General features: G+C 32.6%; 1 protein-coding gene across 2 annotated transcripts in view; it reads left to right on the plus strand.

Annotated features, from left to right (window-relative positions):
- The window catches only part of LOC145239796 (E3 ubiquitin-protein ligase HACE1-like), a 181980-nt gene that overhangs the window by 79153 nt on the left and 77288 nt on the right, over nucleotides 1-25539 (plus strand). For both annotated transcript variants that reach the window (XM_080103315.1, XM_080103317.1), the window contains exons 4-10: nucleotides 254-358; nucleotides 6050-6125; nucleotides 11126-11203; nucleotides 12316-12369; nucleotides 15575-15657; nucleotides 18438-18534; nucleotides 24365-24466. In XM_080103315.1, coding sequence (XP_079959441.1) covers nucleotides 254-358; nucleotides 6050-6125; nucleotides 11126-11203; nucleotides 12316-12369; nucleotides 15575-15657; nucleotides 18438-18534; nucleotides 24365-24466 — 595 coding nt within the window. The remainder of the gene's footprint in view (nucleotides 1-253; nucleotides 359-6049; nucleotides 6126-11125; nucleotides 11204-12315; nucleotides 12370-15574; nucleotides 15658-18437; nucleotides 18535-24364; nucleotides 24467-25539) is intronic.

Raw genomic sequence — 25539 nt, forward strand, 5'->3', positions numbered from 1 at the left:
TGTTCGCTTAGTACTTTATCTGTTACGCCATGGTTCCTTGCATTGTGAGAATAACACTCAGAAAGAGAACAGTAGAACAGTAGATTATTTAAATCTAAATAATGCATGTGACTGGGTATCACTTGCGAATTTCATATTCCCATGAAACTTCCTTCTTTGGAGGAAGTCAGTTGAATCTGCTTAGGGTGAGTGCCACTTCAGTAATTCAAATAATGTAACATTCTTTTATTCTCTTATTTCTTTGTATCTTCAGCTGTGGGAGCTACGAGTGCCTAAGTTTGATCATGAAAAAAGGGGCTGCTGTTAATGCTCAAGATGTATCTGGTTGCACTCCTTTACACCTAGCTGCACGCAACGGGTAAGTAATGCAGAAACAGAGCTGGTTCATATATATATATATATATATATATATATATATATATATATATATATATATGATTAGTTTTTTTTTTGGAAAAAGAATTCCAGCAGAGTGCTCAATTAAAAGGAAAATCCAAATTTTAAGAGCGTACTTATATTTTGTGTACAGAAAGTTGTTAGTTGAGACAGGTCATTGGTACCGTCGGTTTCAAGCCCGATAATAAGGCCCGTTTAAGGTATCCTTATCAAGCTCTCTTTGATGACCTGTCTCAACTAACAACTTTCTGTACACAAAATATATATATATATATATATATATATATATATGCAAGAATATACAAAACAACATTTTCAGTAATCTGTTATTATACTAAAGCTAAGTCAATTGACATACATTTTTGTCTGTATATTTTAATCACACGAAATAAAGGCAAAAATATTCCTTACTTTTGGGATTGAGTTATTTTATTTACCTCCTTTCTAGGAAGTTAAACTCAAGGTCAAATGTGGGTTTGATGAAAGTTTCTATGGAATGAACTGGATTCGAACTTGGCACACTTAGATTTTCAGTCCATATTGTTAATCACTTAGCTACCATCACTCTACAAAAATTCCAGTTTTGAGATTGAGCTATGTTTGGAAAAAATCTATTTTATTTGTTATAGTATGAAATTCTCACCAAATTATCCATTTCTTAGTAACTTTCTACATATCACTCTCCCTCACTTTCATAGTTTGTTTTCTAATCTTTCACTTTTATTTTATACTAGCTGTACCCGGCCGTGTGTTGCTGTTGATTAGTTTGTTTGAATAGAAAACAAAGAAAAAACAAAAAAGAAAAAATGTATGTTTATTATGTTTATGTTCTCAATAATTGTGGATACACAATATTTGGAGACTTGTTAATGTTTATTGCAAACACCAGCAAATTGTGAAGTGCAATATCTTAAATAAAAAAAACAAAGGTGTGTCCATTGAAGTCATTCAATGCTCGTTTGCTGCCCGTTATTCCTTAGATTAACAGAGGGGAATATAAAGAAAACTGCTTAAAGATTAAATCAACAAAGTAAGTGAGAAACTCGTGATAATTTAGACGAAGAAACAAATGAGAAAGGAATGTAAAAATGTAGAATAAGTTTTAAAAAAAAGGAATTAGTTTGGCAAACTGTTTTTTTTTTATTTTAAAACAATATCCTTATTTTCGCACATGTTTTTTGAGAGAAAATATTGCATTCAAATTTAAGTAATGGGAATGTTTATAAACATTTTGGTTTTTAATCGTTACGGTAGCAAAATCCAGAAATCAAAATAATGATGTTCAAGTGTAACCAATAGTATCTGATGAATTGCCATGTTGCATTAATGCAAATAGTGAAAACTCACAAAAAAAAAAAAACAATAAGGTATAAATTAAATAATAAAAAAAAATAGTTGTTAAAGAAATTAGAAATGTTAAATATTTTCCTTGTGTTTATGGCACGTCACATGACGAAAACAAACATAGTCGAAATCATTTTTTTGTTTAATCTTTGAAGATGTAATTAAATGTGAAGCGACAATTACATAGATGACATTATAAATACTTGCACACACACACACAAATGACTGTAATTACCTAAGCATTAAATGAAATTGATGACGGGCAAAATAATATTTCTGTTAGGGACACCATGTTTTAATTATAGTAACCATTCATTTATAAATGGAAGAATTGCATTCCAGAATATGAGAATAATCAGAGCTCAGCCAATCAGAATGGACAGACTTTGGCAAGGAAACCTTTATTATTTATGAATAGGAAATTGGAAAGAGTATGTTTGATCTATATTTTCTTGAGCCAGTTACAGTTGGTGTAATAACAGAATCTGTGGAAAGTGTAGAATTCCTTCCGGTGACAACTGGTAGTAGTGATAATACTAAATATTTAGAGAGAAAAATAGAGATTCCTTCCTCTAAAGATGTTGTGATTGTGATAGTGTTGCTCGTAGAATGAAATGTGGTATTTTATTATCACAACTAAATGTGTCTAAAATGGTGTTCGATAGCAACATAAAATAGTGGCTATGTATTGAATTTGTATGTGGCATCTGTTGTGGCAAACATATGCTATTTTAGTCCAGAGGGGAATTTCTGCAGTCATTTTATTATAGATGAAGATGTTGAACATCATATTCACTTTTGTCACACCCTCTCTCTGTCTCTGTTTATCAATAGTTAAAGGCAATAAAACTAAGTATAAAACATGCTATTAAACTCAATGTTGTATAGACCTTTATAAAAAAAAAAGCAATTAACACCATAAGTAATCAGACTATTTAACCTAGAGAGAGAGAGCGAGAGAGAGAGAGACAGAGAGAACAAAAAAGGGCTAATTTTGGATTTTGTCTTTTTATTTTTGTTTTAAATTTAACTTGCTTTGCAAAGATTGAGCATTAAAAACGCCCAAAAGTGTTGATATGTCATAAAGCAGAAAACCAATCCAGAAAGTGAAGTCAGTAAGAAACCATAAATTATGCTCACATATTTGAAAACCAAGACAAAACTTTATCAAATAATGAGTTTTTTATGAGTCGTAGATGACGAAACACATGTCAATGGATTATTATATTTTAAAAACAATATATATGCTACTCCCCATTTGGGAGTACCAAATTGGTCAAAGGGAAAATTATTCCCAACTTGCATTTAGGTAAAAATGCACTTTCATATAAATAATTGAATTCATTCAAAACGTATCGCAAAAACAAATAAAATAACATCTTATATATATATATATATATATATATATATATATATATATATATATATATATATATATATATATATATGTAAGTGCATTTTTACCTAAATGCAAGTTGGGAATAATTTTTCTTTTTACTAATTTGGTAATCCCAAATGGGGGGGGGCGGCATATATATTGTTTTTAAAATATAATTATCCACTGACACATGTTTCGTCATCTACGACTTGTTAGAGTGGCTAAATCTAGCGAGATTCAAAATCCAGCAGTTCTGCGAGATGGGACAGTGGTAGAGGTTTAGGCTTCTTTCCATGGGGTCCCGATTTCGAATCTCACTAGATTCAGCCACTCTGACGAGTCATAGACAACAGAACATGTGTCAGTGAATAATTATATTTTAAAAACAATATATATGCCACTCCCCATTTAGGGGTACCAAATTTGTAAAAGAGAAATTATTCCCAACACGCATTTAGGTAAAAATGCACTTACGGATAAATAATTGAATTCATTCAAAAAGTATTGTGAACCAAAACAAATAAATAACATATATATATATATATATATATATATATATATATATATATATATATATATATATATATATATATATACAAGTTAGAAAAGCATTTAATCCAAGGCATGAAAATTGTCAAACAAAATGTTTTTACTATACGCTTTAAAAATAAAGATACAAGATTCAATTTGAAATTTATTTATCTTCAAAGTGCACTTTTATAAATTTTACAAAGTAAGGTATAAAAATTTAATTTAAATTGAATAAAAAAATTACCTTGGATTTATTTTATGTAATGTGCATTCTGTTGCACTTTTAAAAAAAAATAATTGAAAATTTTATATCTATATCATTAATTGCTAGATGAAAGATAATGTTTTTAAACGGAAAGTTGGTTACATACATCATTACAAGATCATTTGAGTTTTATAATTATATATATATATATATATATATATATATATATATATATATATATATATATACTTTTATTCACCCCAAAGCACATTGCCACTGAAACATAAGGGACTACTGTCAATTAGAGACTAGGTTTATAGAGAGTTGAGCAGCAAAGAGTTTGTTCACATTATATTTAAATTTTTGCATGATAGTACATTGGGGAAACAGTAAGTATACAGCGAATTTCAGAGACAAGCAGCTCAAGGTAAGAAGCTATTAGAGTAGAAAACTTTTTGGCAACTGGGGACTTTTACAGTGAAGAAGTGGGATCTTACTGACTTTCAGTATTTATGTTGAAGAGGTCACAAGTGCAGCAAGTTCATTAACACACATTTCATTTATTTAAAAATAAAAATGTGATTCTCACATGCAGTAATTCTTTTTTTCTATATTGAGAATTCTGTATAGAATGCCCATGGGACTTGTGCAATAATGTTGTGTGAGGAGGAGTATTTTCTGTCTTTTGTCTTTATTATTATTATTCCTACTTGTACGTGTGTCTTTTATTAATATGTCTGTCTATGCATGCATATCTATAGATGTGATCGTGTCACCTCTAGTGTGTGCATTGTGATAAAGTCGCCATACCTGTTTTGGTTTCTTGGTCTTCTCTGAATCACTTCTTCTCATCACTGATCGATGCTGAAAAGGAACATCTAACAAAAACATAATGCCGATATTCTAGCATGGATTCTTTATTCATCTAACAAGTTAATGAAGGGGGGGGGCATCACATTGTCAACTTAAACTTTCTTGCTTCTTCTTTTTCTTCAACCCGTCTTCGTGTCTCCTCTGACATGTCCATCTCATCCAAAATCGGAAGGCAAACTGCTCATCCACTTCGTCCAAAATTGGAAGCAAGACTGTACTTGCATGCAAATGACAAGATATCTTTTCTCTCTTTTTTTTTTGATGCATAGTTTTCTTTCACACCTTTGACCCTAGCTACCGTGTTCAACATATGCCAACCTTAACCCTTTGGACTCTTTTTGCACAGCAAAATCACAATTTTCAACATGCCGGCGTAACCCTGGATATATTATATATCACTTGTATGCAGATAATCTGATAATTCTGATAGATACAATGGACTAATTACTAGAGCAATTAAGAATATGGAAAAGTGGCATGGAAGCCAAAAGTCTGAGAGTGAATCTGTCAAAGACAAAAGTGATGGTCAGTGGCCAAAATCTGTCGGCTAATATCTATGTGGTGAGTGCAGGAAAAGAACAGAATCCAATGCTATGCAATACGGCCTATAGGTTCACAAAAAGTGTAGAAGTTTGTCCAGAAATCTGGTATCAAATCCTCAACTATAAGTGTAGAATATGTCATGGCATGCTTACTTGATCACCGATCTTGCACTGAGATCAAGTTGAACAATGACCCTCTAAAAGTGGTGGGTTCATTTTTTTATTTTGGGAATATGTTTAGTGCTGGAGGTGGTTGCGAGTCTATCTTTATCATTAGGGCAAGATTGGCATGGGGTCATGAGCGATCACATGGGAAGAGTATGTCACAGCTGTGTTAGGTGTGATGCTGTATGTTGTTGCGTACAGGGCTCCATACAGTTTTCACTCGGCTGTCTTCAGTATAATAACAGAGTAATGATCAGATGAATATGCAATGTCAGGTCAGATCAGATTCAACAGTTGGCTATCCTGATTTAGTCGTATTAATAGAAGTGACTCTTGGATAGAAAAAATGCACAGCTCATGAATTAGAAGACTTGCAGAAATTTGGATGATCCAAGAAAACTGTTAACCTTAGATAGTCGAATTTGAATGGAATTAATCCCCAAGACTGTCGGGCTTAAAAACTGGGATTATAGTCTGCCAGAAAACGCTAGACTCTGGCCCAATAGAACTAAGACGTCAAAATTGATAATGATGATGTTCATGTTTAAAAAAAATTATTTTAATCACATTTTGTCATATATCTTTTAACTCTACATTTTGTATATTTCTCTTCAGAAAAAGGAAGTGTTTAAACAAACTTCTTGAGTACAAAGCAGATGTTAACATCAGAAACAATGAAGGACTAACAACAGTAAGTTTTGCTTTTGTTTATTATATTTTTACCCACTCTCACCCCCTCTGCCTTACTTGAAATCTTTCTCTACATATAAAATTCAATGTTTGTTAGTGTGTTAGAGAAATCGATATGTTAACAGGTAGAATACTCAGAAAAGTTTTAATAAAGGTAAAATTTTTCACAGAATCTAAACACTATGTAAACTTTCCTTCAAGTCCATCTGAGATCACTACGAACAATTATCAGTTAAGTCCATAAATAACTGAAATATTTTAGTAAAGAAAGAAAATTTATTTTTGTTAAATACATTTTCTTTGCTTTATAACACAAATATAAAATTAAACTAAGAACATCTCAGTGAAGCCTGTATTTAAAAAATAAGTTTTAAGCATTTAAATAATTATTTTAGTTGTATTTTAAAGAGTTAAAAAAAAGAAAAAAAAACCAACAAAATTATCCAGTATTTGTTAAATCCATTTGTCATTTTATATTTCCTATTTACAATGCCTCCCCATGGGGCAGAGTTAGACACCAGGGTCGTTTTTTAACGTGGAGAAAAAGAACAAAAATAAAAATTGTCTCAGTCGTGAAGGATTTCTCCTCCACTGACAGAGAACAAGAAATTGAAATGTAGCATCTGAAGAACAGATACTACACTTTGATCTTGACCCGAAGGCTAAGAACCAAAGTTTTTGTCATTTTATATTTACAGAATCTTTTTTTATTAATACTAATAATTCTTAACTTGTGCAGGAATTTCTATTTTAAGATAAGACTTCGAACGCTCTTATGGTGTGATGTTGATCTACCCTATTTTAAGAGTAGATGAACCCTTCCAGACATAAAGTTACAACAACGTGTCATGGCAATCATTGGTAGCATTTATTTGCCATCCAGAGATGATGGAGTCGAGGTTCCAATCCTGACAAACAGTTGGAAACTAGTTCATTTCTATTACCTCTTATCTGTTTGGCTCAGGTATTATCCTGGGTAGTCCTAGGAGGTGCATCCTCCCAGGCCTTGCCTCTCCTCTTTGGGGTGGTGTTTATTGCTTACTGCCTGAGGTGCCCCCAACCATGGAAAACCTGACATGACTGTTCAGGCTATTTTTAGGAGGCCAGAATGCCTCTTCTTTAGGGGTGTTGACTTGATTCTCTTCATTTTTTGGCCTTGTGCCACATCTTTCTATAGTGGCAATGAAGTAAATACCGACATTGGTGGCAGTCATTGCCACAGCATAGGAAGCAGATTTTCTGTAACACACTATCCTGTACTTCTGTAAATATATCACCATGTTATCTTAATTATTATCGGCTGTTCAAGATCATGACAAACACGTTGATTTGATTATTTAATACTTAAATTGCTTATACCCTCATAATATGCTTGGCAAACGTGCTTTGCTTGATTGGAGACCTGGATAGAAATACCAGTTAAGAATCTGGTCTTGACAATCAGCCCGACAAGTGATGGACCAGGAACTAGCCAAGTACCTGCTGGGCTGAGGTAGCTGCCTGGGTAGTACCTAGGAGATCCATCCTTCCAGGCCTTGCCACCCAACTTTCGGGTGGAGTAAGTTCATTACTTACTGCTTGAGGCATCCCTACTAGGAAATATTGACGAGGCTGTTCAGACAATTTTTTGCTGGGTCAGAGTACTCCTTCTTTAAAAGTGCTGACTTGACCTTGTATCACATCTTGCTCCAGTGGGAAGCAAGTAAATATCAACTTGCTCTAATGACAGTAATAAATCGAATGTTATGTTGAAATTGATTCAAACAGCAGGATATTTTTTTTAGATTTTTCTCTCGTGTTTTTGTGTGGTTTTATTTTTTAAAGTACAGGATATGTTGGCTCTAGGAGAGGTTTTTTTCAGGTTACGATGTGAAATACAATGTTTTTCCATCCCCTGGTTACGGTATTTGCCCCGCCTTATGGTATTATTTATAATGTTATTTGATTATATACATGTGTAATATGTATTGTACTGTATTTTGTTGCTAATTTTTGATGCCGTATCCTGGGATTCTACTGTAACTTGTGATTATGGCAGTAAAACGTTGACACGTTTTTGCAGTCATACTTAACTCACAATGTTGTCCGTAAGAAATTGACTGTTACTGTTGTTGTGCTTTAAATATTATTCCTAAAACCAATGCAAAGCACTGTGCTAGTCATTTATATAAAAATGAAGATTAAACATGCAAAGTATAATTAAAGACCTGCATGGATTTTAAAATGGTAAACTAAATAATTCTAAGTATAGAGACTAACATATACAGGGTGACCCAAAAAAAAAACAAAAGCTAAATGGAAGCCATCTAGACCATATGCTGTAGAACAGAGAAAAAAAGGCCAAAGACCCTAGTTTTTTGATGTGATGTTTGGAATATAATAAACTAGTTATGACCAAAGTTTCATTTCATTCAGACAAAACACTAAGAAACGGGGCCTAATTAGAGTTAGGGCCCGTTTTCTTGGGTCACCCTGTATATGCAACTTTTTGATGCAGTATTTAATCTAACTTATAAAGTTATCTTGTTGAATTTTCAAAGTCAGGCCCAAATAGCATTTAAGCTGACAGCCCAAACTTTGCTTCTGAACTACCAATTTTCATTTGTTATTGTTGCACCACGTTATAAGCAATATAATTACACAATTTACTACATTTTATTTTTAAAAATTACTTAGTCCATCTCAGGCGACTGATAATATTAAACATTTTTAAATAATCACCTAAAAATAAAAATCAGTAAAAGAGATAGCTCATACATTAGATTGAAGAATATAATTGGAGTTGGCTATCTTTATGCACAAGTAAATAAAGGTTAAAAACTCAAATGACTTGACTGCTTCCTGACCATTACTGAGTAGGTACAGCTAGTTATATAATAAAATTTTCATGTCGAGTTAATTTTATAACCAGATACACTGAATAAACACCTGTTTTAATTGTTATTGTTTTAGGAGATCAAAAGCATTATTGACTTTCTTGTCTGATTTATAAATGATTATCATGAGTAATGCTTATATCGAGATACTCTGTATATGATTTTTTCATGAATAAAAAAAATTGTAATTTTTTGGTTTGTTTATAAAGAGGTATTTTCTAGCGGGGCTGGAGAAGGGGAAATACTGCATCATTTTAAAAAATTTTTTTATTACATTTTCACTCCAAACAAGGCACAGTGCCACTTTTATGTAGGGGGCTACTATCAGGGACATAAATTGCAGAGATACTATGTAGGGAATTGAGCAGCAAGATGTCTGTTCACATTATGCTTGAGCTTCTGCATGTCAGTACAGTTGGGGAAGCAGGAACCTGGAAGAGTATTTCAAAGTTTAGTAGTTCTAGAGAAGAAATTATTAAAGTAAAAGGCTTTCTAACATCTAGGGATCTCTACTGTGAAGGGATAGGACTTTGCTGCTTGTCAGGTTTGTCAGAGCATCCACTATTAAAATATTTGTAAAACAGGCAGAGGGATGCAGCATTTCATCGATGGGGCAGAGGTTGAAGCTTAGATGACACTTCAGGACCTATCAGGTTGGCGACTCTGTTTTGAACCCTGTCCAGGAGTGAGAGACTAGTAGCAGATGCACCAGCCCAAATGTGACAGCAATACTCCATACATGGCCGAATGGTGGCCTTGTATAGATACATATGGTTGAGAAGGTCTCTTGTAATTATTAAAAGAAACAAGCTTAGTCTTGGCAGCATTGAACGTTACCATCCATTTTTGACCCCATTCCATTACAAACTGGAGGTCTTCCTCTAGAGTTTCCATCATTGCTTTGGATATGTGTTCATTTGATTTCTCCTCGAGCATGGTGTTGTCAGCAAATATACCCATCTCTGAGACTATTTTATCAGGAAGGTCATTTATCAATATCATAACTGAGTGCTGCATGACCCCTTAACACCATCTATATATTTTGTATCAAATTTTCAAAACTAATCTAAACTCATTTGACCAGATTAAGAGCATGATACTTCTTTTTTTGCTGCTGAGTGACTGCTTATCAAGGCTTGGGGGATACTCAAGAATAAGGGTTAAAAACAATATTAGTAGGGCAATAATCGATTTCATGAAAGAATTAGAAATAATGGATGGAATTGGCATAAGATTTCTTAAGAGGAATTGATTATTCAAGAGAATATTTATTTAGATTAGATTTGTTGTAGTCAGCAAATGGAATGTTCTAGGAAAGAAACTTTGTTCAAGGAAGCTTTGTTTGTTTTTTTTGCTTGTTTTTGTTTTGTTTTTATTTTTTTTGGTGCAAAGAGATAGAAAGGAAAATTCTTTGTTATTGTGTAGAATAGAAAGACAAAGTCTCATTCTAACATTTAAAACAAATCTTTGTAAATGGTGTAAATAAAAGAGGATGAATAAGTCTATGAATGAAAATAAAAGTTAAAAAATACACAAGCATAATAATAAAGAATAAAATGTCCTGTTTGTAAGGAACAGAGAGGAGGTGTGTGTGTGTGTGTGTGTGTGTGTGTGTGTGTGTGTGTGTGTGTGTGTGTGTGTGTGTGTGTGTGCTATATTGCTAAGTTCACATGTGTGCTGTTATAGCTCACCACATTGAATCCTTGGGTCTTCTTGTTGAACCCCAGTTCTAAATGGTCCAGAGAGTGGTTAGTTTGCATACCAAGAGCAACATGGATGAGTAGTTGGCAATGCCGTCTCACAGTTAAAAAAGAGAAAGAATCTAATTGGCACTCCCTTTTATCAATTCTGATTTTGTACTAAGCTTGCATGAGAGATGGCCTCTGATTGGGCAAACCAGAAAGGAAGTTAATTGCTTGCAACAACCAGAGCCCAGCTTATGAATGAAGCATAGATTCAATAATCATTAACCATGAGTTGTCACTGCTGCTGTTGTTCTTGCTTATAATACCACTGGCACAGTTGTATCTAGGCGAGTTCTTGCTATGAATATTTTACTTGCCTCAAATGTAATCTTATTTTGATTACTTTTATCAAAGCATCTTTTTTCTGTCCATATTTTCAGATCCACTGGTTGGCCGTTAATGGAAGAACTGAGCTCTTACATGATTTGCTGTTGCACGTAAACGATGTTGATATTGAGGTAAGAAATTCTCACTTTTTTGATTTATTTAAGGGATATCTGCTCTTAAAAACATTTCACATCTGTCAATATCCTATATCTCTATATGGCTATCATATGTCGATGCATGATGAACTAATATTGTCACATCAGAGCGAGTACACCATCCAATAGCGGGTACACTATCCACTTAGCACCAGCGGCGTATTGACTAGCATCTGTAACTAAGTGGTATTCTGTAGCTGAAGACTGTGGATGAGCTAACACCGTAATTTCCGATAATTTGCTTATTATTGTTTTGAAGGCATTAGTTTATTCCTCATTAAGCTCGGTCTTTGCTTCAGGATCCAACTTCATCCGTTCGGATAGTGGTAAAATTATGGATGCATAATTAGGGACTAATTTGTGGTAAAAACCTGTCATCCCCAGAAATCTACGTAAGCTTTTTGAGTCCTTAAGTATTGGAAAATTTTCATCCTATCACCGCAATGTATTGTTTTACAAACACATTCAATGGAATGTGCTCCAACAATGTAAACACAATCTCGATGTAAACACAATCAACCAACCTGACAATCAGCTAAATCTCACATCATTTACCGTGAAACCTCCAGATGGCAGAGGGTGTACTACTCTAGTAGCTTTTCACCTCAAAATGCTAGCCTTTGGAATTTCTTCTCTGCTCCCTGTACATGCAGAAATTTATATGTGATGTAAACAAACATTTCACTGTACAACTCATTTAGGATGCCCCCTATAAATCTGGTCCCTAATTCACAATGGCCCCTTATATTTCAGTCGCAATGTGCCTTGCTTTGGGTGAATATATGTAAAAGAAAAAAAGAAAACAAAATAAAAAGAGCATATTACAATTTTAAAATTTTTTACATCGCGTGTATTACATCTTTTCAACTGAAGTGACCAGATCTGTAGATCATGACATCTTGTGTGTATGTTAAGTATTGTTTCTGGTAAGCCAATGATGGCCAAATTTCATTATTTAAAAATTACTCAGTAACTTCTTAGCCACCCTGTATGACTCTTTACCTGGGGAATGAGTTAAAATACCTGCCCCATTTTTTTTTTCTTGATTCTTAAAGACATTATTGAATTATCGACATGTTTTCTTGCAGGATAGCCAAGGGCAAACTGCCATCCATGTTGCCTGCCAAAATGGACACAAATCTGTAAGTATTAAAATCTTATTTATTTGTGCTGACCACAAAAATAGAACAAAATTACATTTGCCTTTATTTTATGTTTTAACAAAAAGTTAGCAAAAATAGATTTGATGGCAGGGAGGGGGAGGGGTAGATGTTTGGTACCGTGCCAAAGATTAGGTTATTAAAAGCCAATAATAAATTAATTCTCACTAATAGAATAAATAATATTCTAATTGTTCATACTGTGCTTGTATCATCAAAATGAATAAATGGAAAAGTTTTTTTTTGCCTTTATCACACCTATATTATCAAAACGGCTAATTTAAATCAATACTATATAGTCTTTTGAAATACTGTGTATATATATATATATATATATATATATATATATATATATATATATATATATATATATACTACTGAGGAAGAATACAAACATAAATATTTGTATGCCTAATTTGCATAATTATTTTTTAAACAGTTAATAATAAACTAATGTTTGATGTTATTCATTGCTAATTTTACTGTCTTATTTTTCTCTCTATATATACACTAGTTTTCTCAATATTAAAAGCAATTAATTTAAGTGATTTAATTTTAAAAAAAGGGATAAATCGCATAGAAAAGTTTTAAAATCATTCATTTTTCAGGTAGGTAATTCAGGTGAAAACTATTAGTTTTCAAAAATTACAATAATTTTTTGTTGCATCTTCGTTATTAGAGTGAAATTCAAAAATCGAAATATTAAATTTCCAGTAAAACAAATATTATCTTGCTAATTGTCATGTTGAAATAATGAACATATCCAAAAATTATGAAAAAGTTAAGGGAGAAAATTAGCAATAATTGAGTTTTGTTAAAAATATAAACAGGAAAGTCTAAATTGTGACAAGGGTGGTAATATCTTTCTGAAAACTTCGAAAATCTTAGGCCAATTTAGCAAAACTCAGTTTTCGTTAATTGCTTTGAAAACTTTTCAGTAATAATTAATTTTCTATCTTATCATTTTTCATAATATTTGGATATGCTAATTACTGTGACATGACAAGTAGATACCATTGGTTTTACTTGGAATTCAATATTACTAATTTCACTCTAATAATGAAGAAGTACCAAATTTTTATTAAAGAAATGTCATGTTAAAAGGAATACTTAGAGCTAGATAATTGTCTGTCAGATTGTGGGTAGGTGTTAAGTTTTGAGACATTTGTGTTGAACAAAGATGGCGGCGTAATTCAGATCAGTAACCAAGATGGCGACCAAGAATAAAATTCTGAGATATTATGTTGAACAAAGATGGCGGCGTAGTTCAGATCAGTAACCAAGATGGCGGCGTAGTTCAGATCAGTAATGAAGATGGCGGCAAAGAATTAAATGCGGTCCGTGACATAGCAAATGGCGAACTGATTGAATCCAAAATTCGACGATTTTTATTATAATTTTGTGACGTTTTGATTGGTTGTTTTAGCACAGCCGTTGGTTATAAAAATGATTGGCGAATCCATTCGTCTCATACCCTGATTAGAAGTCAAAAACTTTTTACAGTAGGTTTTTGCTTGTTTAGTATAATTTTAACCGAGTTAGTCTTGCAACAAATTCCTGTTAATGTACCCTTTTGATGAGAGAAGAGATGAGCCTATATATGTTGTTAATGATGAGGTATAAATGCTTTTTTTTTTTTTTTGCTTCTTGATTTACTAAAACTAGTTAATGAAAAATGACAACATTTTGATATATGTTGCCCGGCAGTCGTGAATATGCTTAAATATAATATTTATTTAATTTATGCAGATTGCGTATGTATTATTATAGAATCAATCCTCTATTGAATATCATATATTACAAGGAATAATTTGCTCGGTGGACTAATTTGCAAAACAAAAATTTAAAAAAATAAAAATGATAATATCGTTCATCAAATTCCATCTGTGTTTGTTTACAATATACAATGTCAGCTGATATTTGGGCTAGATGATGAATGGCCTGGAAAAATCACTTCTGATTAATGTTTAGTTTTAAAACATGCAAAGGAAGAAATGATTTGCAGCGATTTTAAATGGTACCTCTTCTTTTATCATAAACTGAACTCATTAATAAGAAAAAATTAAAGTAAAATGATGAGGTACGCCTGGGCTTGAATAGGGGAATCATTTGATTTTTAGTCGAACGCTCTACCACTGAGCTATATCTCCAGATGACAATAAATCTGTTTTTTTTCCTTTAAGAAAGAAATGATTTGCTGAGATGTTATTATTTCCCTTGGCCGGTGTAACAAAAACTATTCCCCTGTAAAAATTCTTTTTTTTTTTTTTTTTTATCTATAAGAGAAAAAGATTATTTTTAGGATCATATTTTTCCGATATTCAATACTTGTCAGATGAATTTCTGTACAAAATATATCTAAGAACACTGCCAGACATATAAATTACATTTGTGTGAAATTTGTAAAAGATAGGCTCAGCCGTTTCAGAACCTATGAGGAAGGAACTCATACGCACATGCAAAGTGACTTTTATATAAGAGTATAGATATTAGTAGATGTAGAATAGTTGAGGTAGCAGGATCAATTAGAAAGCTAAGTTCAAAGTAAACATGGGAGGAAGTGATGAGGATGGATTTGAGAAAAGGAATAAATAAAGACCTGATCAGAGACAGATTAGTTTTGTAGTCAATTTCTAAAAGCCATCCGACATATGCCAACATGTAAAACAGATGTCAACCAAAGAGGATTATTATTGTTGTTGTTGTTATTATTATTATTATTATTATTATTATTATTATTATTATCATCATGTTTTGTACTCATTAGGAGTTCTCACACAGAAATTACTCACTGATAATAACCGGTAGTGTTTCCTGGAGTCTGGGTGACAGCGAGTCTCCCCAGATTTTCTAATATTCTCCACTTCTTTTGATAGCCTTTGCAGATAATTTTATTTATTGCAACAGCGACTTACCATTGTTTTTTGTTTTTTTTTTCTTTTTTGCTGGCAATGACCATTGGTCTTCATTGAAATTTAGGTGGCAAAAAGCCTCCCCAAAGACTTAATACTCTTCGCACGTATTCAGTGGAGGTCTGGTTAGGATTCTCCCTTCTCATTCTTTCTATCCTTCTTTCCTTCTTGATCCTTCATGGCTATTTTGTGTGGTATCAGCAATACTTTATTATTATTATTATTATTATTATTATTACTACTACTACTTTCTTATTTTTTTTTTGTTTTATCAGACAGTTGTGTGTCTATTGGACAATGGTTCGGATATCAACAGGCCAAATCATTATGGTTCGACTCCACTTCATTTTGCTTGCAGGTAAGAGTTTAATAGTTTAATTGTTGAGTAAACCAAAGCAAAGCAAACATAAATTGTCTTACAATAAGGAATTATATTGATTATCTTTTTTATTATGAACAATCATTCCTTTTAAAAATGATCCTGAAACATTACAGTTAACAACTGCATTGTGGCTCTAACTGTATGTGCAGTTGCTCCATCTTGAATGGCCATCAATACCCTGGCATGTTTGCTAACTGAGGTTGGAAAAAATACACTAGCATATCTCTATATCTCTCAGCAGTTACAGTCACAGCATTTTCATTCGCATCTTCAAAGAAGAAGGACCCAATAACCCTTTCTGAGGTTACTCCGCACCATACTGTGACTTTAACTGGGTGCAGTGGACTTGCATGAACTTGGTGTGGAATTTTGGTGCCTCAGAATCTGGTATTCTGCTTATTTACATACACTTTCAAATGGAAATGAGCCTCAGCTCCTATGATCAACTTGTGAATAAACTCATTGTCATTCCTTGCAGTTTCCTGAAACCTGACAGCGTAATTTAGTCGTGGTTGTAAATATTGTACTAACTGAAACCTTTTAAGGATACATGTACAAGTTTCTTTGAATGCACTGTAGAGAACTCCATGAGATGGAAAGTTCTTGAGAACGCCTTTGAGTAGATGTGGTTAGGTTCTCTTCAATGCTACACCTCACATTTTCAGTATTTTCAAGTGTACATACTGAGTCCACATCTATGTCAAGACCTATCATTTATAAAGCCTTGCTCTTGAAAATGTTAATTATTGCTGGCCTACTAGGAAGATGCCGAACATTGAAATGATGCATATAAGATCTTTGTGTTGCAACAATTGACCGTCCATTTTCAAAGTAAAATTCAATCATCTTCACTCGTTGTTCTGTTGTAAACTTATCCATACTACAACTTTCCAAAGATTCTATTTTATAGTTCTGAAAAAAAGAAATTAAAATATATTAATAGAAAAAAGTTATTCAAATTTTAAAATGTAAAGTGACTTATGGGCCACCCTCTCTGTGTGTGTGTGTGTATATATATATATATATATATATATATATATATATATAATGGAAAGTTTTGTTCAGAACAATGCTTATATACTCTATAATAAATAAGATTTTTATTTTGATTCCTATGATTTTGCAAATTATAAACGATTTCCATTTCGTTTTATCGACATTTTTCCTTCACCATATCCTGTTTATTCCAAGGAAAAAAAATCCTCTCCAACTGTTTTTTTTTTTCTGAGGAACACATATCTGTCTCTGATGAGTTGTTTGGTGAATTTCCGCTATTCAATGAAATGCGTGTAAGATGTACTACATTTACATATGAATAAAATACTGTGAGTGTAAAATAAATACATCTTGTTTTGGAATGATAACTAGTGATATATATATAGAGAGACTATCAAGAATGAAAGATGATTATTGCGAAGATAGATGCCTATTGATCTAGTCTTGAAAAGACCAAGGTTGTAGATAGGAGGAAAAAAGTACATATTACTCTATTATGTACATATGTTTACTGAACCGGTTGTGCTGGTTCAAAATTGTTGCTCATTTCAGTCAATCCTGCAATAAAGAAATTCTTCTTCTCAACAAAAACCACAACTCCAGTTTAAAAACAATTAACAGAATTTTATTTTTCTTTAGTAGTTAAAATAGTACTCATTTTCCTAAGTTGAATAGCAAACTTGCAAAATGAAATCTTTTATCCCTGACAAATTATAAAATGTGCCCAACCTGTTGTAACAGACCCTCTGTTCCCAAGGACCACTGAAAATCAACTTCCTCCTCGAGCATCCAACTTTAACTGATCGCCAGCTCCCAGACAAACCAACTCCCTTGTCATGGCCAAAGGACCAGCTCTCACCGCCTTTCCTACCCATCTTCTGGAATCTTTTTATCCCTGACCAGAATCTTAGATTCTTGCTTTTGTCAGTGGTCACCATTCGACTACCCATAACTTTACTACTCAAGATATCCACTGGAGATAATGGCTAGACAATATTTTTAAAATTTTTTATTACATTTTCACCCCAAACAAGGCATATTGCCACTTTGGTGTAGGGGGCTACTATCAGGGATATGAGCTACTGAAATACTATTTAAGGAGTTGGGCAGCAAGATGTCGGTTCATGTTACACTTGAACTTCTGCATGTCAGTAGAGTTGGGGAAGCAGGGACCCGGAAGGGAATTCCAAAGTCTAGCGGTTCTGGGGAAGAAACTACTGGAGTAGAAAGCTCTCTTACATCGAGGGATCTCTACTGTGAAGGGGTGGTATTTAGCTGCTTGTCGATTAATAGGGATTTATTTGCAGATAATTTCATACATTTCTCAAATAGGTTGGTCTCAGTATGATTCCCCATTTAATGAAGTATTTCTTTTATTTCTTAACAAGAAAAAAATAACTCTTGGGTGGCTGGACACCAACCAGAAATATTTTCAATTATCTGTGTCTCCCTCCCTGCTTTTCTTTAGGCAAACATCTATCACTTGAAATGTCTGCTATTCGTATACACCACGGAAACATGCATCTTAGTGTGGATTTACGCTATCATCATCATCATATTTAATTTAATGTCTGCTTTACATGCTGATATGCATTGGATAGCTTTAGAAATCACAGAAGTTCTTTGAAATTACTTCATTAAAATTGTTTGATATTGTTTTCAATTCTTTTATTTCTTTATTTGTGCTTTATTTGTATTGATGTGAACAATTTAAATGAACGTGACATGAAATCATTGCTTTTTGTTTTGCTTGTTTCTAGTCATGGCCAGAGAGACACAGCCTCGATACTGCTTCAACGTGGAGCCAAATTCATGAGTGATAAAAACGGAAAGACCCCCCTTGATGTTACTGTCGAGGTAAGTTGCAATGACTACCATTAGTAAAAAGGTGATATTCTATTGGATCTCAAGCCATGTACTGTTACTGATCCTGTAACCTGCCAGGATCGTAGGGGGGTTGCATGGTTGATGAACAGTGAACCAGCTGGCTCCATTTAGCACAGTTGTAGCTGAGTGCCTTAGTAACATCAAAGCTTTTCACTGATCAATCAAGGATGTTGTCAGTCCACTTATCCTTCTGTTTGCCCCATCTTTCTTTCTCTCTGGACTGTTCCTTGCAAGATAGTCTGTACAAGTCCTTTTGAGTGTTATGTGCCGATATCATCTGAGTTTCCTCTTTTTCACCATGGTCAGTAGGTGTTCATAGTGACGCACTTGTTGAATGACCTTTCTGCATACTTCATTGTTGGTGACATGGTCTTTGCATGAGATACCAAGGAGTCGTCTGAGTCATCTTATTTCTACTACTTGGATCCTCCTTCAGAGGTCAGCATTCAATGTCCATGCCTCGCATGCGTAAAGCATGATTGAGACGAGTAGCATGTTTAGTAGCTTCACCTTTGAGAGAGACGTTTCTGTCTTTCCATTGCTACTACTGTTTGTGTCACTCTTGCTAGGATTTTGGTCTTCAATCCTTCCTTACTTATGAAATGATTAACTGCCTCCAGTTCTTTTCGATTTCAAGTGATTTTGATGATTAGTTGAGCACTGTTTGATATAAGCTTGGTTTTCTCAGCGCTGATTTCCATGTACTAATCCAGGAAAAAAATAAATCTGCATTTGACAAGATACCTGGCAAAAACTTTAAAATACCATACGTTAAGATCAGTTAAATGATGATGTAACTAGTTATGGGAAAAATTTATGATCTTCTACTAGCTCAGTCTTTTTTTGAGATGCAGAGGAATAACATGGCTATTGTACAATGGAATTTTGGTGTGCACTTTGAATCTGAATCCCAAATACAGCATAATCATACTGACACACCTGTTCCCATTAGATCATTGAAGTTAAACATTGTTGAGCCACCATTTCTAAAATGGTGACCATTAGGTGTTGTATATGCTCTCCGCTTTACTCTGTATTGTTTCCAGTTGTCTTGGATTTCTCCTTGCCACTGGAATCAACCAGTACTGATTCAGAAGAAGACTGGTTAGAGATTGCGCAACCCTTGCTTCACAATTCATTACGTGTTATCCACCATCCCTCTAAGATGATCAGATGGTCCTTATTGTTCCGATAGATGAACATCTAGTTCTGAATTCCTGCTATTGAGGCTGAGATTGAGACTGGAATCAACTCTGTGTTGCAACCATTTACAATGTTATAGAAATGTTGAATGGAGCTGCGATTGGATAAACAGATATATATATATATATATATATATATATATATATATATATATATATATATATATATACATTTCAATTAAGGTTAAGCAATGAAAAAGTAAGCCAAGAACTACTTTGAAAGAACTAAAAATTATATAGCATAAATATGGAATGAAAATACCAATTATTTCTATCAAATATAACTTAATTTAAAAAAAAAAAAAAAATTTGATCATAGTAATATCAGAAGAAAAGATACCATTCTAGGCTATCTAGCCTACATAATATTAATTCCTTTGTTAATATTATGGTACTACTAGATAAGGCTGTCTGGAAGACACTGACTTCCTGACCAAAAATGCACCAAATATTGACGTTATTGTTTTTCCCTTTCCTTTTACAAATCTCAAGCCAGAAACAAAAACAAGTTTCCTTAACAAAACAACCAAACCAAACACCATAAATAGATATTTAAAAATATAAAGAATTTGAAGCATAAAAACTTACAAAAATGACTGGATTCGACATTAAATAACCTGAAAAGGTTTGATATGCCATAAAACAAAACAACCAAACTAAACAGATTGAATAAATATTTTAAGATATAAAGAACTTCAAGTGTAAAATATTTTACCATTCAGCATTAAATAACCTGAAGATGGTTGATATGCCTTTAAAAAAAATTACGTAACCACCACAACATTCCTTTGTTAACAAAGGAACCTAACTGTCCAGACAGAAATCAATATTCAGTAAAAGATTTCTGATTGAATGCAGCCCAAAAGAAAATTATATACTTGAACCAATAAAATCTGAGAACCTAATTAGCTTTCTGGAAAAAATCAAGGATGTAAATCGAAAGGCCTATAAAAAGCTATCCTAATATCTACTAGTAATGGAAATTTGGTATCTGTCTGTCCAGAGTCGAAACTATACTATTATTTTTATTAACTGTAATATTGTATTGTTTGTTAATGCTTAATTCAGTTTACTATGCTGTTTCAATCACTGATGTATCAGACCATTTTCTCAAGTATTACCTCATACGCTTGTGGGAGTTTGTGTAGTATCTGTTTAAATACAACCTCGTTTTATTTTAAAGAAAGAAAACCCAATTCTAATAAATTCATTCAATAAAAAATATGCCACAGCAAAAGAACACTGGGAGTGCAAAGAAAATGGACACTCGCCAATAGTCAAATGGAAAATAGTATGATAGGACAAGAAATTTAGCCTACTCGTGTAAATTGTTTCTGAATGAGAAGTTTGAAATTCTAAACTTTAAAGACCCTTAAATCCCATCAAATAACAAACAAGTGTGTACACAGAATAAACTTTACTTTAGAACAATAATAATAATAATAATAATAATAATGATAATAATAATGATAATAATAATGATAATAATAATAATGATAATAATAATAATAATGATAATAATAATAATAATGATAATAATAATAATAATAATGATAATAATAATAATCATGATAATAATAATAATAATAATAATGATAATAATGATAATAATAATAATAATAATAATGATAATAATAATAATGATAATAATAATAATAATGATAATAATAATAATGATAATAATAATGATAATAATAATAACAATAATGATAATAATAATGATAATAATAATAATAATGATAATAATAATAATGATAATAATAATAATAATAATGATAATAATAATAATAATAATGATAATAATAATAATAATGATAATAATAATGATAATAATAATAATAATAATGATGATAATAATAATAATAATAATAATGATAATAATAATAATAATGATAATAATAATAATAATGGTAATAATAATAATAATGATAATAATAATAATAATGATAATGATAATAATAATAATAATTAATAATAATAATAATAATGATAATAATAATGATAATAATAATAATAATAATGATAATGATAATAATAATAATAATGATAATAATAATACCACCACACCACCGGAAGAAAAGAGACCAGCTTGGCCTGCCTATGCGTGGGCCACATCAGATTAACCCATGCCTTCATTCTAAAACAAATGAACGTAAATGTCAACACATATTCCCACTTGGATGTAAAGGGTTACAATTTAGGATCGTATCTAACAGGGAACTGTGTGCAGTTGAACAGAGACATGTTTGCTCATATTACATTTAATGTTCTTTAGGTTAGTACAGTCTGGGAAGCAGGGAATAGGGAGGGAGTTACAAAGTCTAGTAGTCTGAGGAAAGAAACTATTCTGGCATCTAGGAGCCGCAACAATGAAGGGGTAGGATTTTGCTGCTTGTTGGGTTAGTCAGAAATATGTACATTGAGGGGGCACAAGTACTCTGAGTTCATCATTAAAGTACTTGTAAAACAGGCACAGGAATGCAACATTGCGGTGATGAGATAGTGCTTGGAGATTGGCCAATAGTGCAGGACCTATTTGATTGAGACGCTTTTTTTTTTCACCTTGTCTAAGAGTGAGAAACTCTGATAATTATGTTCTCAACCGATCCAAAATATATCTCACTCTTGACATTATCCGCTATCTGTATAAGAGCCAAATACGTCCTAAGATGGATTTCTGTTGCCTCATCTAGATTGGAGCTGCTAAGAGTACCTTTTTCTGCTTTGACAGGGTACAAAATTGGCTTCAAAATCTAGTGGGTGAGAACTTCTTCTTCATCCTACTTCCTCTTTCTTCACAGAAGAGACGTTACAAGTTTTTTTTCTACTCTATCATTATTTTCGACTTACCCCCCCCCCCACCTCCATAAGATATTCTCAACAGATTCTCGTCTAGCTACAACAACTACCAATAATTTTATTTATTATCTATCTTAGCCTAAAACTAAATGTAAATTCCATGAAACAAGTTTCTTTCCTAGAACTACCCACCTGTGGAACACAATACTGCAGGGTTGCTTCCCAGCTGACTATAGGATAATTGTGTTCAAATCTAATGTAAGCATGTTCCTGGTTAGCCATCCTCTTAAATAAACATGTATCATCATTACTAAACTCATTAACCCTTGTCCTTGAGTGGCCTTTAAACCATATATATATATTGAACTTTTTTTTGTACAGGCATTTAAAATTGTTGTAGACCCTCGAAAATTCATTATGTTATTGCTATACGTCTTATGAGATGACTGACCAATTTTTATGATTTCAGGTTCAAATGAACATCATGGCATATTCGAATCCCTGCTACAGCAGGTACTGGAATATGCCATACTAAAGCCTGGTTGTCACAAAAATGTTCAAAAATGCAATCTGGGCATGAAGACATTTTAGAAAAATGATATGCAATAAAATTCAGTTTTAAATTTGGAAAAAAATACCACAGAAATGTATGGAATGCTTCAGACTGCTTTTGGATCATCTTGCATGAATCAAACATCAGTTTTTGAATGGCATAAAAGAATCAAGGAAGGCATATGAGACTGTGAGGGATGATGAGAGATTAAGAGAAGTAATGAAGTCGGAACATCAGAATTGATTGGTCAAATAAAGAATTTCGTGGATAAGGAGCATTGTGTGTCTATAAAGATAACAAGTGCACAGTTTGATGTCAGTGTGGGAACTGTACACAATTATTTGCAAAGAACTAAAGATGCAGAAGATTTGTGTAAAGTTTGTCCCAAGGGTGCTCAGAGAAGCTCAGAAAGAAAGGCGTTGTCATGACCAAGATGGGCATCAAGACAGTTTTTCGCCCTCTTTATTGTCCAGACCTTGCTCCTTGCGACTTTTGGTTATTCCCTAATCCCAAAGAAAACCTTAGGGGCTGTCATTGTGAGACAATTGAGGAGATGAAAGAGGCTGTGACAAGGGTCATTGACACGCTCATACAAGAGAACTTCCATGAGACCTTCCAGAAGTTGTTGGAACGGTACAACAAGTGCATTGCAGCTGAAGGAGATTACTTCAAAAGGGACCGGGGTTTCATGTGTGTACTATCAATAAAAGTGGCCATATAATAAAAGTCTGAAAACTTATTCAAGGCACCTCGTACATAGAAACGATTTACAAGATTGCATTCAAATGGATATTGAAGAATTAAACTGCTTGATTTGATAATTTGCATGGAAAAAATGTCACTTGTACATTTTGTTTTGTTAGAAATAAATATATTGTGCATGTGGAACACAATACTGCGGGGCTGCTTCTCGGTTGATTATAAGATGGCCATTTCCAAGTCTAAATGAACACGTTCTGTTGAGCCATCCTCTTAAATAAACAAACACTACCCAAGTTTCACCATCACTGATCATCACAGTGTTGCCTCACCAACTATTTGAGACTCATTATACTCTTGGCCTTGATAAGCAGTAACCTTCCCTGCCTCATGTAAGAAAACCCAAAACACTAATCCATTTTTATTTACTATGTATGCACTTAGTCTAATTTCGTGAATGAGATCGTAGTACTTTTTCATGTAAAGAATCATGTGACTTTCATTTTGTTTTACATGCAATTAATAATTTCTATCTCTTCTCTTATAGGGTGGTTATGCCGAGACATGTGTTCTTCTCCTCTCTTCCCTCCCACGACTCTTTGATTCCTTAATAATGATGGCACAAAGAGAAGATGTCAAAGAAAAAATGGTATTTCTTTTTTTTTTTATCTTTATATTTATTTATTTATCAGAGTCAGAGTTGTGTTTTCCGTGGTGGAAGCGTTGTTTGAATTTTAAAAATAAAATATGTATAAAATACATTACTAAGCCAAATTACAACGCAATATTATAAAAATAAACAAATATTTATTTGTTTGAAAGTAATATTTTGACGATAGACGTCAAATTCAAAATTTTATATATATTTTTATTTATTTATTTATTTTTTGCCATGATATTAAATTAAAGAAAGAAAAAATTAGAATTATTATTTATAAGTTCCAATGCCAATGTGATGCTGTCAATGTGGGGGGGGGGTGCGAACCAGTGCCCACTTTAGAACAAAAATTGGGCAACATGTACCTTGAGGTTTTCATAATACAAACAAATATAAAAATAAAAATAAAATTCTCCTCAACCCTACTCACAATAATCTAGATTGCGATTGGCCAACATTTATTGGATAATCCAGAATGTGGGTTGTCATATATGGGCGATTTTTTTTTTTTCAATTTTGTTTTGAGGCTGATCGAGTTATCATTTGAAAATTCTCGAGTCTGTCTCTATCGCATGTCTCAGGCCCTCTCTTCAGCAGAAGAGGTTCATTAATACATTGGATCTTTTAGGCGACTGATGAGAAGATACCATAATTATATATGTATGCATTCTTTTGCGAGTTTTTAAAAAAAATTTCTCCTTCAATATCTGTCTTATATATATATATATATATATTGACTGTCTTACATATATATATATATATATATATATATATATATATATATATATATATATATATATATATATATATATATTTAAAGGGAGTTAGAGCAATTTTCTATAGAGCAGAGTGTATTTTAATGTTATAGTAAAAATACTAATTCAATTAAAATACAGGAAAAGAATAATGCTCGTTGTAAATTTTAATTAAATTAGTATTTTTTTCCTTTAAATTAATAACTCCCTATAACTGTTTGAGTTTCTCTACATAATAGCAGATATTTTTCTTAAGGAGGAATTACAATTATCAACCAAATGTATCCCCATACCTTCAAAAGACACCTT

Source organism: Euprymna scolopes, chromosome 19 (genome assembly GCF_053919585.1).
Source record: "Euprymna scolopes isolate OS-2025 chromosome 19, ASM5391958v1, whole genome shotgun sequence".
NCBI classification, from domain to species: Eukaryota; Metazoa; Mollusca; class Cephalopoda; order Sepiida; family Sepiolidae; genus Euprymna; species Euprymna scolopes.